The 16,778-nt window shown below is 43.4% G+C and overlaps 1 protein-coding gene across 3 annotated transcripts in view; it reads left to right on the plus strand.

Annotated features, from left to right (window-relative positions):
- The window catches only part of SNX7 (sorting nexin 7), a 167,071-nt gene extending 155,874 nt beyond the window's left edge, over positions 1 to 11,197 (plus strand). For all 3 annotated transcript variants that reach the window (XM_068239763.1, XM_068239764.1, XM_068239765.1), the window contains exon 9: positions 10,749 to 11,197. In XM_068239763.1, coding sequence (XP_068095864.1) covers positions 10,749 to 10,829 — 81 coding nt within the window. In that variant the 3' untranslated portion in view covers positions 10,830 to 11,197. The remainder of the gene's footprint in view (positions 1 to 10,748) is intronic.
- Positions 11,198 to 16,778: the final 5,581 nt, after the last annotated feature.

Genomic DNA, 16,778 nt, shown 5'->3' on the forward strand with positions numbered 1-16,778 from the left:
TGGTGAGCTAAAACTTGATCTGTGATGACTATAAAATTGCATGCCAGACACCGTCTCTTATGGCATGCATGGGAGCCTGTGGGAAGAGCTTCCACTGTGTGGTCTATTCTTAACTTACTTGGGGCCAGTAGGTTTCGGAGGTTGGGCGCTCTCCTATATGTTAAAACTGGTTTGGTTGGTATATTTCCGCATAAATATGGATCTTGTTGTAAAATTTCCCACCTCTTTGCGAGAATGTTCTTAATGGATGTATGTTGTGCATTGAATTTTGTAATGAACCTTAGGGTGGTGTCTGAATTAGTCGGTTTTGATGTGGGTGTTGTGGTCTCTTGGACAGTAGGAAAGGTATGGAGACGTTTGGCTTTTTGTCTCGCATTATGTATAAGTTTTTTTGGGTATCTGCGTTCTTTGAACTTTTTTACTAACGTTCTTGATTGTACGTCATAATCCCTGGTGTCAGTACAGTTTTTATAGATTCGTCTGAACTGGTTATATGGAGTGTTTATTGTCCAGGGCTTATGATGGAAGCTATTAAAGTGGATATAGCCATTAGAATCGACTTTTTTGAAATGTGTTTTTGTTTTGATTTCCCCTTGTTTGTGAAACAAGACTAAATCTAAAAATTCAATTGAGGTGTCGCTATACTGTGAAGTAAATGTGAGTTTGGCTCTGTTGGAGTTGAGGTATTGTAGGAATGACGGTATTAGGGATGTGTCACCTTGCCAGATAAATACTAGATCGTCAATATAACGTCTATACAGTACAATGTGATCAGAAAAAGGATTGTTGTTATGTATGTAAATAGTCTCCAATAAACCCATTGCCAGATTTGCATAACTTGGTGCAAAGCTACTCCCCATGGCTGTTCCACCCACCTGTTGGTAGATCTTTTCCATGAATGAAAAATAATTATGCGTTAATATGAATTCCACACATTGAAGTAAAAAATTCTTTTGTTTCTGGGGCATCTCCTGGTCCGATTCTAGATAATATTTTGAGGCTTCTACTCCGAAACTATGTGATATATTAGTATATAGAGCAGATACGTCGCATGTTAACCACGCGTAATCTGACTTCCACTCATAATCTTTAAGTACCTCAATTAGGTCTGCTATTGTGGCCATATTTTGGCTGGGAACGCGAGGGAACTCATTTTTTTTTTAGCATGACTTAAATGCTTCTTTAAGGTGGCCATGTACGATGCAATCAAATCTGTCAATTTTCTAGTTTTACCCATCAAAACAATTTTTTTCAGGAAATTGAACATATTTTTTCGATTGAGAAAAAACGATTGATTCTACAGTGGTTCATTTTTTTAAAGGGACTCCGAGCAGTGCAGAAAGTATGGAAAGATGCATATCATTTTAAAGCTCTCTTTCTCCTCTTTCCAATGATATATAAACCGCCGCCCTACGCCTTTTAGTTTTCGCTATTTTCGCGATTGAAATTGCCACGGCCGCGATTTCAATCGCAAAAATAAAGAAAACTAAAAGGCGTAGAGCGACGATTTAGGTGTCGCCAGAAAGAGGAGAAAGAGAGCTTTAAAATGATATCCATCTTTCCATAGTTACTTGTATTACACAGGACGACACTTTTCCCAGTGTCAGCAGCTCCATTCAGCAGAAAAAGTCGGCCTGTGTAATACAATGTAACTATGGGAAGATGGATATCATTTTAAAGCTCTCTTTCTCCTCTTTCTGGCGACACCTAAATCGTCGCTCTACGCCTTTTAGTTTTCTTTATTTTTGCGATTGAAATCGCGGCCGCGGCAATTTCAATCGCGAAAATAGCGAAAACTAAAAGGCGTAGGGCGGCGGTTTATATATCATTGGAAAGAGGAGAAACAGAGCTTTAAAATGATATGCATCTTTCCATAGTTTCTGCACTGCTCGGAGTCCCTTTAAATAAAACAATTTTAACACATCTGATCATATTTTTTTTTTTTTTTTTTTATACTTTTACATTTGTGGAAAATCAGAAGTATATTCAAATTATTCGATCAAGTGGAAAAATCTGTCAGATTTATTTTTTGCGGTGTGATACTATTGCCGCATCGTAAAAAATGTCAGTGACCTCGCGGCAGAGTTGACCGTTATGGGTTCACCCCCATTCAGTGACGTACTCCTTGATGGGTTGGAGGCAAGTCACTGGGATTCCTGTCGGTCTGTGCATGCGTACCGTGCTCTGCCTTTTACACTAAGTGCGTCACCCATAGAGTTGCATTACACCAAACTCCGTGTGTTAAGCGCGCTACAATCGCTTCCGTGGCACATACAAGGATCGCATGTAAGTGATGAGCGCACGGTACACTGACAGGATCACCCGTAACGTGTACTCGGTATCATTAACCCATGCTGCTTTTGTGCGATAGCTTTAGTGAAGCAACCCCATAGTGTTAACATCCTGTGCTTACCTATTAGCTGTGCTGCCAAGGCAGCTAGCTGACACACTGAAAGATCAAGTTACAGTTGTGATTAGTCACAGATGAGGTGGAAATTAGGCTAAACTCTCTAAATACATACAGGGTACATTTCTCTCTGTTTTCCTTCTGTCCTCTGCAAGATTTCAGGTCCACTTTCAAAATTTAGAAGCATATTTTTTGTCATTACTAAATGTGTACAGTAATGTGAAAACATTTCTAACGTATATTTATAGTTCTGTATTTAAGGGCTTGCTCTGTTTTCACAGTGTGCAAAAATGATAAATCTAGACATACTTTTGTAAGCACAGTTTCGGATTTTTTTATTTGTTAGGAAGTTCAGGCCATGCTGTGTTTATGTGTGTGTATAATAATTTTTGGGCTCCTTGTGTGACAGCACAACCAGTGACAACAGTGAGGTGAATTGTATTCTGCCAGGTAGCGGCTATACTGGTGGAACAAAAGTCACTTGAAATGCATTCACTGGTGGCGCTGTTACTTCTATACTTATGTCGGCAGTCATTACCGTACACATAAAAGGATGAATCACCATGACAACCAGCACAATTTGAAAAAATGGAAGGAGCCAGAAGGATGCAGCATAGAGGAGAATCATGCAAAGGCAGAAAGAAATTAAAAAATGCCTGTTACAAATGTTACATATAGCCTATGTGTGAAAAAAAAAAAATGAAGAGGGCTTGAATGACAATCAATCAGTAATCTGGATGCCTTTTATAAAAGCTCTGAGAACGTTATACGTTGTCATGTACTGTGGAGCAGACACCTGAGGCAATGCAACTGTCATTACATACACCTGATTTCCATATCATGCTCCAAATCTCCCACATCTAACCATGCTGCAAAGCATATACCTACAGTAGGTGCTTTAACCTGAGTTGAAATGTTCAATCTAATGGATTATTGCAAAAAAAAAAAAAAAAAAGTCTTTCCTTAAATATGTTTTCTGGCAACCATCAACGTCAATGTATTTGGTGAAATTTGTTCTCTCATGCCCCTTGACTTTAGGTGAGTATGGCAAAAATGTTCTCATGCCATACGTTTGTGAACATTCTCATCGAGAAAATGTGAACATGATGGCAATAAAAAAATTGCTATTTTCAATTGTCACTATTACTAATTATAAAAGCCCACCTCTTGGGTATAAAAGACAGCTGGTCATTAATATAGCTGCCTCCGCCATGGGGACTGTATAAAAGGCTCCCTTCCAATGTCTCTAATTACTGCCTTCCTTAAAAACAAATCATAACATCCCTTTTACACAAGAGGCCAAACTGTTTGCATTTTGAGCAGTTTAGTCGCCCATCTGCTGGCCACGGAGAGCCTTTCCAGGTTCAATTTAATGCAGCAGAATAGTAGCATTTGTAACCTTTTGTGTTACATGTTAACATGTGGTAGAGTTTGCAGTTACCCAGCAGCATGGAACTGCACCATGTCACACAGATGTGACCTAGTGTGATAGATGCCTCTCCACTGCCTGTACCTTGTGCTAGCAAGAGCCCAGCCATCAAAAGAATCCAGTCCTCTCATTATGTAACCCATGTATCTGAGTTTTAATAATAGTATCAAACCTTCTAGTATTGATTGATGAGATCTTCCAGCAGTCCAGAGAACTCTCAAAAGCTTTCTCTACACCCACAATTCAAAAGCATAAATTTTTCTACATATGGCCTTATATATAGTTCAATGTTCACAGCAATACAGTATGTTACTATTAGTAAGTCCATAGCTTTTACTATCCTGATCATTGTAAAGGTGGCCACGAACGATGCAATTTGCTGAATGATCGTTTGTGAACGATTCTTTGTATGAACGATCGGAAATGATCATTTGGGACCACTAATGGAACAAAATATCCTAACCAGTCCAATCAGATTAATTAAATCGATCCAATTTTCGAATCCATTTCATTAATCTGATTGGATTGGTTGAGAGAGTTATGTCTATTAGTGGTCCCAAATGAACATTTCCGATCATTCATATGAAGAATCGTTCAAAAAGATTGTTCAGCAAATTGTATCATTAGTGGCCACCTTTAGTAAAATTATATCTCTGTCCTGTAGTATCGTGGCAGCCTACCACAACTTGGTTGCTTCCTTATAGCCTTGTTCGCTTTTGTCAAAGAACAAAGAGGAATAGATACGCTTTAAAGTGGATCAGAGATAACCTTTTACTCCTTGCATAATTGTGTTCCTTTCATATAGTTTATAGGGCATTCTTCAAGCCAAATACTTTCTTTGTTTTGTTTTAATACTCTAATTCCCTATAAACTAAATAAGCCTCGCCCACAGCTCCTTTTGTGCCTTGGCACTGTAGCAAGGGCTTATGGGAGCTCAGTCTGGGCAGGAGGAGGGGGTTACTAGCCATTGATTTCAGAGCCGGAGGAGAGGAGACTGAATTTACACACAGGCAAGCTGATAGCATCTCCAGCCCTCAGACTGTGAAAGTGTGACAAACAGAACATGGCTGCCCTCAATGTATCACAGGAATAAATAATCATAAACTTTTGAAGCTGTATGCATCCAGTTATGCTGTGTAAACTTTAGATTATATATATATATATATATATATATATATATATATATATATATATATATATATATAGACAAGTTACTTGTTATAGTTGGTTTTTTATCTGATTAAAAGGGCCCCTGGGGGGAAGCCTCTGGACCCTAATGCAGCTATTCCCATCCTCCTCCGTCTCACAGTGGTCTCTTTCTGCCCCTTGGAAGGGACAGCTGACAATTTGTCAGGCTGTGCAATATTAAAGGATATTACTTGGATATTTATTGACTGGTTGCGCTGATATATCTTACATTTTAATATTAAAGGATACCCGAACTGACATGTGACATGATGCATGTACAGTGCCTAGCACACAAATAACTATGCTGTGTTCCTTTTTTTCTTTCTCTGCCTGAAAGAGTTAAATATCAGGTATGTAAGCGGCTGACTCAGTCCTGACTCAGACAGGAAGTGACTACAGTGTGACCCTCACTGATTAGAAATTCCCCTTTTTACCCCCTTTCTTGCTCTCAGAAGCCATTTTCTGCTAGGAAAGTGTTTTATAGTTGGAATTTCTTATCAGCCGCTATTGTGCCTGCACTGGAGCTGGAAAGGTAAATATTTACATGGCAGTTGCTCGGAGCGGCATAGCAAGACCACGGTGGGACACAGGAGGACGGGGAAGCCTCAATAGGATCCAGAGGCTTTCCCCTCCCGAAGCGAGTACCCCCAGGGGAATTTTTTTCATACAGATTTTCTTTAAAGCAATTCATTTTCAATTGATTAAATAAGCACATTCAATCGACTAGAACAGCGCTTTTCAACCAGTGTTCCGCGGCACACTAGTGTGCCGCGGAACGTTGCCTGGTGTGCCATCCTCTTGTCCCCCACTCGCCCGTCCCCGCGGCCGCCGCTGTTATTACCTTAGCAGCGGCCGCTCTCCCCTCTCCAGCGCATGTATTTATTCTAGCAGCGTATCTCCCGGCTGCTCTGTATTTGATGCGCAGGAGGCAGGGCTCGGTTACCATAGTAACGGCGATACATATCGCCGTTACAGGAAGCCGCTGCCCTGCTTCCTTCCGCATCCCACAGAGCAGCCGGAGATACGCTGCTTGAATATACACGCGCCAGAGAGGGGAGAGTGGCAGCTGTTAAGGTAATAACAGCGGCGTGGACGGGCGGGGGGCACTATACCGGGGCAGTATACTGGCTATACTGGGGCACTATACTGGCTATACTGGGGCACTATTCTGGGGCACTATACTAGCTATACTGGGGCACTATACTGGGGCACTATTCTTGCTATACTGGGGCACTATACTGGCTATACTGGGGTACTATACTAGCTATACTGGGGCACTATACTGGCTATACTGGGGCACTATACTGGGGCACTATACTCACTATACTGGGGCACTATACTGGGGCACTATACTAGCTATACTGGGGGGCTATACTGGCTATACTGGGGTACTATACTAGCTATACTGGGGCACTATACTGGGGCACTATACTGGGGCACTATACTCACTATACTGGGGCACTATACTGGGGCACTATACTAGCTATACTGGGGCACTATTCTGGCTATACTGGGGCACTATACTGGCTATACTGGGGTACTATACTAGCTATACTGGGGCACTATACTGGGGCACTATACTGGGGCACTATACTCACTATACTGGGGCACTATACTGGGGCACTATACTAGCTATACTGGGGGGCTATACTGGGGCACTATACTAGCTATACTGGGGGGCTATACTGGGGCACTATACTGGCTATACTGGGGCACTATACTTGCTATACTGGGGCACTATACTAGCTATACTGGGGCACTATACTAGCTATACTGGGGCACTATTCTGGCTATACTGGGGCACTATACTAGCTACACTGAGGCAACTAAACTCCCTACACTGGGGCAACTATGCTAGCTATGCAGCCGCACCCCAGCCCTTCCCCCCCGCCCCCATAGCCTGCTGCACACGGCACTGTCCACTAGGTCGCGCAAACAACCGGGGGCCGCATTCCCCCCCCCCCCCCCCCGCCGTTCCCCGGAGGAAAATTTGGTCAAACAGTGTTCCCCGGGCCGGAAAAGGTTGGGAACCACTGGACTAGAAGACATTGTTCAGATTGCCACTGATACAAAGGTTATGTGGTTATGTTAGAGCTAGAATAGAAAGAAGAGATTTATGTACCAGACATGGCACTCTATCCTGGTACAGAACAACATAGATTTACTATGACTGGGCGGCATGATTCAGAAATCCCCTCCACATCACTCATTGCAGCACTGAAATAAGAGGAGCTCTTGACCACTTCATTCAGGTCAGGATGTTTCTATCTAAATTGCAGTTGCAAATCCATCACTGATGTTTTCAAAGCAGTCACTGTAGTCTGCTGAGAAATCAAAGTAAGAGAAAAAAACTCAAGGGCTTTGCTGGATGTGTAAGTAATTTGCACAGAAAAAAACATCCCCAAATCAAAGGCAACCTCCTGTAATACACTCCCAGAGTTTCGTGCTGATTTCCTAGTGAGCAGCTGTCGGCGTAATACTGTATGTACAAGGTGATACGCCTTATGGGTAGCGTCCTCCTCCCCTCCTATGTCATGTTCTTGTGATTGCCTTACGTTTGTCATCTACGCCCCTTACTCATTTATTTTACAAAGCTGCATAATATGTTAGTTTTTTGTAATAAACGATAATCTTACAAGTCATTTTGGTATCATTAGAAATTAACATCAGCAGAACTCGAACGCTGACACACATGGATAGACTGGAATGTCATCATCTTGAATGACTGGCTTTAAAACAGCCACTAAAGAGCTTGCATGCTTTATAAATTATCTATTTATTGTTTCAGTCAATCCAGTCAAAGGTTTTAGGCTTTTCCATTTAGGTAAAACACAAGCATTTAACGTCTTGAGGACCGTAGGCTTACACCCCCCTAGTAACCATGCTATTTTTTACAGCTTTAAGCAGGGCCATACAACTCAGCACACCGGTGATTCCCCCCTTTTCTGCCCACCAACAGAGATTTCTGTTGGTGGGCTGTGATCGCTCCCAGGATGTTTAATTTTTATAAATTTGTTTTTGTTTTATTTTTAAATAAATATTACTACTTTTTTTTTCCCACCCTCCCCGCCCTCCCTCCCCCTGCCAGCCAATGAGCGCGATCGGCTGTCATAGGCTTCTGCCTTAGATCGCAGCGCTGTACAGTGTTTTTGCCGTCTAACAGTCGCGAAGTTTCGGCGCGTGCGCGATCTCCTGCAAATCCCCGCCCCAGGACTTGACGCCAGTTGGCGTTAGGCGGCCCTGGGGCTGCCGCTGTGGTCACGCCCATCGGCTTTGTTGTTAAGCAGCTAAAGTAAACCTGTCTGTCTATTAAACGCAGGAAACAGATACTTAACTTGGGAGGGAGAAGCCTCTGGCTCCTCTAGAGGCTTCCCCCATCCTCCCTCATGCTGTTCCAGTGCTGAGACCCCCTGAAGCACGTCTGCACTGAGGTGCACTCTGGGAGTAACCAAGTTTATAGAACTAGCTGATCTGAGGTTGTGAGAGGTGTGGTGCAGCTTCAGCAAGTCCTTCAGGTATCCAGGGCCCAGATTGTGTAGGGATTTGAATGTCAGCAGTCCAATCTTGAAGAGTATTCTCCATTCTACTGGCAGCCAGTGCAGTGAGCGAAGGATCGGTGTAATGTGACAGTGGCGAGGCTGGTTTGTTAGCAATCTGGCAGCAGCATTCTGCACTAAATGCAGGCGACGCAGGTCCTTTTTGGGGAGGCCAGCATAAAGGGCATTGCAGTAGTCCAGCCGTGATGTGATGAAGGCGTGAACTAGGGTTGGAAGATCCTTTGGGGGAATCAGATGTTTAATCTTTGCAATGTTCTTCAGATGAAAGTAGGAAGATTTAACTACAGATGAAATTTGGTTTCTGAAACTCAGTTCTCCATCGATTAGTACGCCAAGGCTGCGCACAAGGTTGGAGCTGTTTATGTCTGAATTCCCAATCCTGATTGGTGTTGCTTTAGGGCCCTTTTACACTTAATCAGTTGGTATGCGTTAGTACGGGTTAGTGCGCGTTGGTACGCGTTTTTTCAATAGCAGTGCATTGGGAAGAAGAATTCAGTTAAAACGCGTTAAGTGTAAAAGAGGCCATAGGAAAACATGGGCATTACTTTGAAAATCAGTTTTCTTTCAGTTATAACTGAGAGCAACTGATTAAGTGTAAAAGGGGCCTTAGGATAGAGCTGTTTTGATGGTGAGCGCTGGCTTTGGACAAAAAGGACCTCAGTTTTGTCAGCATTCACTTTCAACCAGTTATCATTCATCCATGCCTGTAGCTCAGCTAAGCAAGAATTTATTTTTGGAGTAGGGTCTACACCTACACCTATGCAATAGCATGGATCAGCTCGAGTTTGGTGGAAAATCCGAGCGATTGGGCCTATGGTACTGCGGAGTTCAAATCATAGACAAGCCCTTGTCAACGGTTTTGCAGTGGGGACCAAGCTGGAATCACCCAGCCAAGGAGGATTCCTTCCTGTTTGAGGCACTTTTTTTCACAGGTTTCCTTGAGGCCCCTTTTACACCTGCATTGAAAGTATGCATTGCATTACCCTGATTTACCGCAGGGTAGTGCAATGGCAAGGCAGTGGGGCATAGCACACCGCCTTGCACTGGGAAGTTTTCTAATCGCCGCCAAGCCTCTGCAAATTCAGCAGTGCGTTACCATATCGCTTATGAGGTGGAAGTCATTGGAGCTGGGCGAAGCAGGAATGTTGATGGGACCGCAGTGCTTCGCTGTGCTCATGTGCGGACTGATGGGAATCCCAGCGGTGTACTTGCTGCCCTTCAGGGAACCTGGTATGCCAGCTGTACCCACCCTGGCTTATTTATAAAGGCCTTCAATCTGTGCATGATTTTTTTTTCTTACACTTTTGAAATCTTATTCTTGAGTGTAAGCCACATTTATAAAAAATATATATATATAATGAGAGAACATGAGAGATTTAATTTCTTCTTGACAGCTACCGTCACGTCTGGCAGTCCCACAGACCGCAGTATAATTTTGTGGCTATTGAGTGGCAGGGTGTTAAACTTTGATGCAAGTATCGGAAAGTGGCGGTTAGCAGCACAAGTGTTTGGCAAGCACCGCACAGTGATCCACAAACAGGTCTGGGGTGTTTTAGTTTGGCGCGTGTATCATTAAGTGTTTGGCAAGCAATTGGTAAGTGGCACTGGGATATTTGAGTTTGACAAGCGGCACAAATGATCAGCAAGCATTAGTGACTGATTGGGAAGCATGGCTGGGATGTTTCATTTATTCTTAGGTATAAATACTAAATAATAATAAATATTTAGGTATATAAGTGGGAGAAGTGTGTTAGGCTTATTGGTTGGAGGGTTATTCTTAGACTAGAATGCAAAGAATGGAAGAGCATGACGGCTGGGATAGGTGAGTCACTACGCTGCTGCAAACTCTGCAGGGGCCCTGGAGACGATAAAGTTAAGGGGGAGCCAATAAGCTGGCTTGGGGGCCCTGTGGGCGTCCAGGGACGATTTTGAACAGGCATTTTGACCCCAAAAAGTCTAAAATGTGCGTGTACGCTGTACTGACACTCTGACATCTGAGTGTAGAAAGTTTGAACTCTTCGTGTCATCAGACTTGCCTTTCACCTGGAGATTAAATGAATAACAGCCTAGCTTTTGTATTCTGCCTCTAGAATGTACTACTTTAACTTCTCATCAATTCTGTGCATAAATGTAATTTCTCAGACATCTGTCTCTCTCTCTCTTGCAGTGCCTTGCCACCTGGGAGTCCTTCCTTTCATCTCAGACATGTGACGTGCACACTGACGCATGCCAAGAGGATGGGTCCTAAGTACCATGAAACGCCACTGAACACCTCATTAATCCCTCAGCGTGCAACTGACCAAAGAAGTGACCTTATTTATGCAAGGACCAACTGGAAACAGACTCGAAACCAGTTCTGTATTATAAACACAAAGCACTGCCAAAGGCAATGCAGTCGCAGTCTTCCAGGCACCAAAATGCGCCGTGTCAATCACCGATCAGGTATCCAGCTGCCAAGACTTCGGGCAATGTTTTATATACACGAGAGACATTTGGGGGGAAGATGTGTAAGCCACGCCTGTGCATTCTCAAATCCTTTTGTACCTAATAATTGTTTTAAATATTATGTAAGCTTAAACCTTTTAATTAAAGTGTTAATAAAAGTCTTGTAAATTATGTGACCTGACTGTGGAATGCAGAGCTCGCTCTGTGCAGAGAGAAAGGGAAGACGGACGATGCTGGCGAAGAATAATATTGCACAACAAGTTCCTGATCGATGGGAGATGAATACAAATTTTTCAGGTATGATGTTCATGGAAAAAGACAATGTCAGTGCGACCTCGAGCTCGCTTCAAACTACTACAGATGGCTCGCGAGTACACACAGAATCCCCATGGCTAATGAATATATTTAAAGCACAACTACAGATTTCGTGCAAGTTTTGCAGGTCAGGGAAAATATCACCTTCCGGTAGCAGCATTTTTACCTTTTGCTTCTTTAAAGAGAACCTGTAACAAGTGGGCACACGTAACAGTTTCAATCCTCAGATTACATTCTCTGTAGAACAGTGAGGTGGTACCAGACAGAGAGAGTGGTGCCTCAGCATGGCTTCCCAATAGTCATTTTCATCAATTTCCATCCAGAAGATCATGGGGTGTGGCAGTAGAGTGACAGCCCACAGCATCGGAGCCCCAGAGCTGGCTGACAATCCCCCTTGCTCCGCTTCCTCCAGCCCCCCCCCCCCCTCCGGTCTACCCCCAAATTGCTAGTGCTCCCCCGTGGCCCCATTTAACTTCACAATATTCATGGCAATTAAACAAATTCACCTGTTTGACCTGCGCGCTCCATCCTTTACACTGTGTCATTTTATCTCCATCTGCCGACACCTGTTCTCCATGATCCGGTGGCATGTTGCGTGAAAACTTAAGCGGGAGGGTCCGGCGGACCCATTGTTGCCGGCGGTAGCGCGTATGTACGCACCTTTACAAGCTGGCAGGTAACAGCAGATGTGGCCAGCAGATATATCCCTATCTAATCATTATCTGATCAGGGAGAGGAATTATCTGATCAGTTGTCTGCATATACTGCACACAGATCGTCAAACGATTCCAGCCTGTGTGCCTGCCAGGATCCCAGTCCAACCCCCCCCCCCCCATTGTTCTCACCTGGGGGATGTCCTCTGTGGTCCTGGTCTCTGCTTGTCCCAGTCCCTGCTTCTTTTCTATCCATTGGATGCTTCTCTTCACTTCCTGTCCCCAGGAGCCTGTGTAGTGTAGTGCAGGGGACAGACACTAGGGGCTCTGTGACCACTAGAGGCCCCTAGGGCCTATCCTCTGCATTACGTCACACTGTTGCCCAGGGACAGGAAGTGAAATAGACGCTGGGGCGAAGTAAAGACCGGACAGGTGAGAGTACCTTCCTATCGGTCGCTGAATGGAACGCAGCTTGCAGTTCGCTCCCGATCCGCCACCGATCAACTGAAATTTTCTTCCTGGACCAATCAAGCTATTTTGCTCAGAAATCAATCAGTTGAGCAGGCCAAATGCTGCACCGATTTCTCATCAGTACTATCGAAATGATCGATACGGGAGAACTGATGTTTATGGCCTGCTTTAGGCTCCATGCCAGCTAAATGAAGCTGTCATATCTGCTGTCTGATCGCTTCTGATAACAGATGGCAATGAAACAAACTATCAAAGATACTGTCAAGAATACATCGAAAAAAAAAGCTAAAGGATTTCTTAAACTGTACTCTAATCTACTTACAAAAATATGAGCAGTAAGGTGGTATTGTACAAATGTGTAGCAGTTAGTAATGGGTGTAGTGTCTGAAAGAAATGCTAAACTTAAAATGAACCTTAACTGAACAAAAGAAAAAGAGTTTCACTTACCTGGGGCTTTGACCAGCCCTCTGCAGCCGTCCTGTGCCCGCGATGTACCAAACCAATCCTCCAGGCCCCCTTCCGCGGCTTTGTTGCTGCCGGCTGATCATTTAGTGGGCCACTGCACCTGCACAGCCCTGGCCGTGCGCAAACTCATACGCATTCACATTGGTGAGCGTGTCCTGCGCAGTAAGAGGCAACCTCTTACTGTGCCTGTGCAGGACGCGCTCGCCGACATGAACGCATACGAGGATGGACGCAGTCAGGGCCTCTCAAGTGGCCCGCCGATTGATCAGTGGGCAGAAACGAAACTAAGCAGCGGAAGGGGGACTGGAGGATCGGATTGACACGCCACGGGCACAGGACGGCTGCAGAGGGCAAGTCAAAGCCCCAGGTAAGTGAAACTCGTTTTCTTTTGTTTAGTTAGGGTTCACTTTAAGCAGTGTACCAAGTAGACTTATCAGGTGCTTCTAGCATAAAAAGTTAGAAAAGTCTACAATTATATAACAAGGCAAAAAGCTATTACAGGTAGGCAAGACTTATTGGTGGATCACCATTAGAATGTAATAATAGGATTATTATTGTCATTTAAAGTGAATCTGAAGCGACATGACATGATGAGATAAACATATTTACATATTATACTAGCCCTACTAAGAAATTATGTGAAGTCCCTTGCTGTTTTCCAGTATAGTAAGAATTTGAGATATTCCTCCCATTTCTGAAGAGCTTAAACATCCAAGAAACGGAGAGGTAAGGTTTTAGGCCTCTTTCACACCAAGACGTTGTGGTTTAGGGGACGTTAAGGTCGCATAACGTGCCCCTAACGCAACGCATGGTGGTGTTGAAGTTGAAAGTCAGATTGAGCCGCATTATGCTTTCTATACTGGGAAGTCCAGATCTTTTCAATGATTCAAATGATTCGAATCGGATCATTGAAAAGATCCGGATCTTTGAGCCAAATCTTTGAATCGTTTTACTAGGGAAGCAGGGGTGCAGCAGAGTGAGAGGTGCAGGTGAATGAAGGCACATTGAGGGTGCTAATGGGGAAGGGAGAGATGCAGCAGTAAGATTGTGCTTGTGCACAGAAGCTGCAGTTCCTGTTTCTGCCAGACATCCACTGTGAACCGAATCCTTCATTGTGATGATACGGATGATTCGGCTCACAAAAAAAAACCGGATCAAAGATCCGAATTGTTCATGATCTGGACAACACTACAGTGCAGTGAATATTAATCAGCCATGTGGCTAGGAACAATAGCGGACTCTCCCCTTACTGAGCATGTGCAAACAGTCTAACGCAGCTAAAACCACCTATAACTCACAGTATGCTGCACTTTATTTGAACGTCCAGCGTTACACTGTAACGCAACGTGGGCACTGTGAACAGCCCATTGATTTTTCATTACTGTGAGTTGGGCTGTGTTACAGGTGCTTTAATGTGCGCCTGTAACGTCCCACTGTGAAAGCAGCCTTAATTTATAGTGCAAAAGTATGTATTTGTATATGAAACATGTTTTGGATGTAGTTTTACTATTTGGCCACAAGATGGCCACAGTCATTTTTAGTAAATGCGTCCTGTAAGCGTAGGAAGTACGCTTACAGGAAGTTCAATGAGGCTGGGAAACTTTTTTTTTCACAATGATCGCACTACTTCTCATAGAAGCAGCCGATCATTGCTGGGGGGCTGAGATCAACAAACGGGAACGTTTTTTCCCATTCATTGATCTCCGGGCTAGCGGCCAGCGGCGTGCATGAGCGCGGACAGCGGCGGGAGGAGCGTATATCTACGCTCCTGGTGGGCAAAGGGTGTTAAAAGGAGTGTAGATATACGCACTGGTGGTGGTAAAGTGGTTAAAAGGCATTCTGTTGACAGGTTTGAAAATATTACTTAGGAAAACCGGTAATTGCATATGGGTCAGAGTGTGGATTTCAAACTGCAACTGTAACAGTATGATGCAATGTTATAAATAAAGCTATATAACTGAAAATAAAAATGAGGCTTTTTTTCTTTTCTACTAATGCTCTATTTATTATCCGTACTACACATACAGTACAATTAATTATCTCATAAGTTTATTTTCCCTTCAGATTCACTTTAACCATTTATGTTTTTTGGACGTTAGTTTCACATCCAGGTTAGTGTGTTTGTCACTAGATGTACACAGGAAGAATAAACCGGGGGGGTACATCTAGTGCCCAACGATTAAATTGCCCCAATACATTAAATTCAATAAAAATACATACATTACTCATTTAATTTAACACATTACCTCCCCCACTCTCCCATAGCTAGCAAAATAAAACGTGTGTGTGTATATATATATATATATATATATATCATAAAAAATACATAAATAGTTATCTTAGAGACTCATTTTTTTTAATATGAGTGTATATTACTGTTACTTTTTTTAAGTAAGGACTTGTAATTCGTGATGGAAGCAAAAAGAAAAAAAAAATACCTTTATTTCCAAATAAAATATTGTTGCCATACATTGTACAAGGGGCATAATTTAACCGTTATAATAACCGGGACAAAGGGGCAAATAAAATGTGTGGCGTTTTCCACAGGACCGTGTTTTATTTTAAAACTATTATGGCCAAAAACTAATGATTTTTTTTTCCATTTTTCTTATTATTCCCATTAAAATGCATTTAGAATAAAATAATTCTTAGCTATATGTACCACCCAAAGAAAGCCTAATTGTTGGGGAAAAATAAGATATAGATCATTTCTGTGTGATAAGTAGTGATAAAGTTATTGGCAAATGAATGGGAGAAGCGCTGAAATGTGAAAATTGCTCTGGTCCATAAGGAGAAAAACTCCTTAGTGGTTAACTAGTTAAGCAAGGTGCTTTGTAATATTAACCTCTTGCCGACTGCTCCACGCCGTGCGGCAGGCACAGGACCACTCCACGCCGATTGACGTGAATGGCTGGGAATGGGGTTTGCAGGTAATTGCGCGCGCCGATGGGTGCGCATGGATGACGGAGCTCCGCCTTCAGACTCCCAGTGGCGATCGACGTCTAATAACCCTGTACAGCGCTGCGATCTGAAGCAGCGCTGTACTGGGGACAGCCGTGCAGAAGCCTATGACAGCCCATCACGCTGATTGGCTGGTGGGGGGAAGGATATTAAAATAACAAAACAAGGTAGAATTTATTAACAAAATAATACAATAAATATTTATATAAAAACAATAAGCATTAGGGGAGCGATCAGACCCCACCAGCAGAAAGCGGGTGGTGGGGAGTAAGGGGGGGAGGGGTTATGTGTGTGCTGAGTTGTGCGGCTCTGCAGCGAGCCCTTAAAGCTGCAGTGGCCGCTTTGTAAAAAAAAAATGGGGGTTTAACGCCGCTGTCCAGAGAATCTGTATTGTTAAAATCGCACAAAAGTAAACATACCAGTGTGTTAGGGACACCTCCTATTACCCTCTGTCACAATTTCGACGCTCCTCGCCGCATTAAAAGTAGTCAAAAACAGTTTTACAAAGTTTGTTTATAAACAAACAAAAGGGCCACAAAAACAGGAAGTAGATTGATGTACAATATGTCCACACATAGAAAATACATCCATACACAAGCAGGCTGTATACAGCTTTCCCTTTGAATCTCAAAAGATCATTTGTGTGTTTACCTTCTGTCCCCTGCTTCTCTCATGCACTGAAGTGACAGGCTTCCTGCAGACAGCTCTGCCTGTGCCTGTGTTTGTAATTCCTCAGTATGTGTCAGCCAGCTACTTTCCTTACAGCCTAACAGAGGAGGGTTTTTATCCCGCTCTCTTCTATCACTGATAAGATAGCAGAGACCTGCTGGCTTAATGTAAATAACACACACTCTGGAGTGTGCAGAGAGGGGTCTGGAGGGGTGTGC

The sequence above is a fragment of the Hyperolius riggenbachi genome, chromosome 6 (assembly GCF_040937935.1).
Source record: "Hyperolius riggenbachi isolate aHypRig1 chromosome 6, aHypRig1.pri, whole genome shotgun sequence".
In the NCBI taxonomy this organism is placed as follows: domain Eukaryota; kingdom Metazoa; phylum Chordata; class Amphibia; order Anura; family Hyperoliidae; genus Hyperolius; species Hyperolius riggenbachi.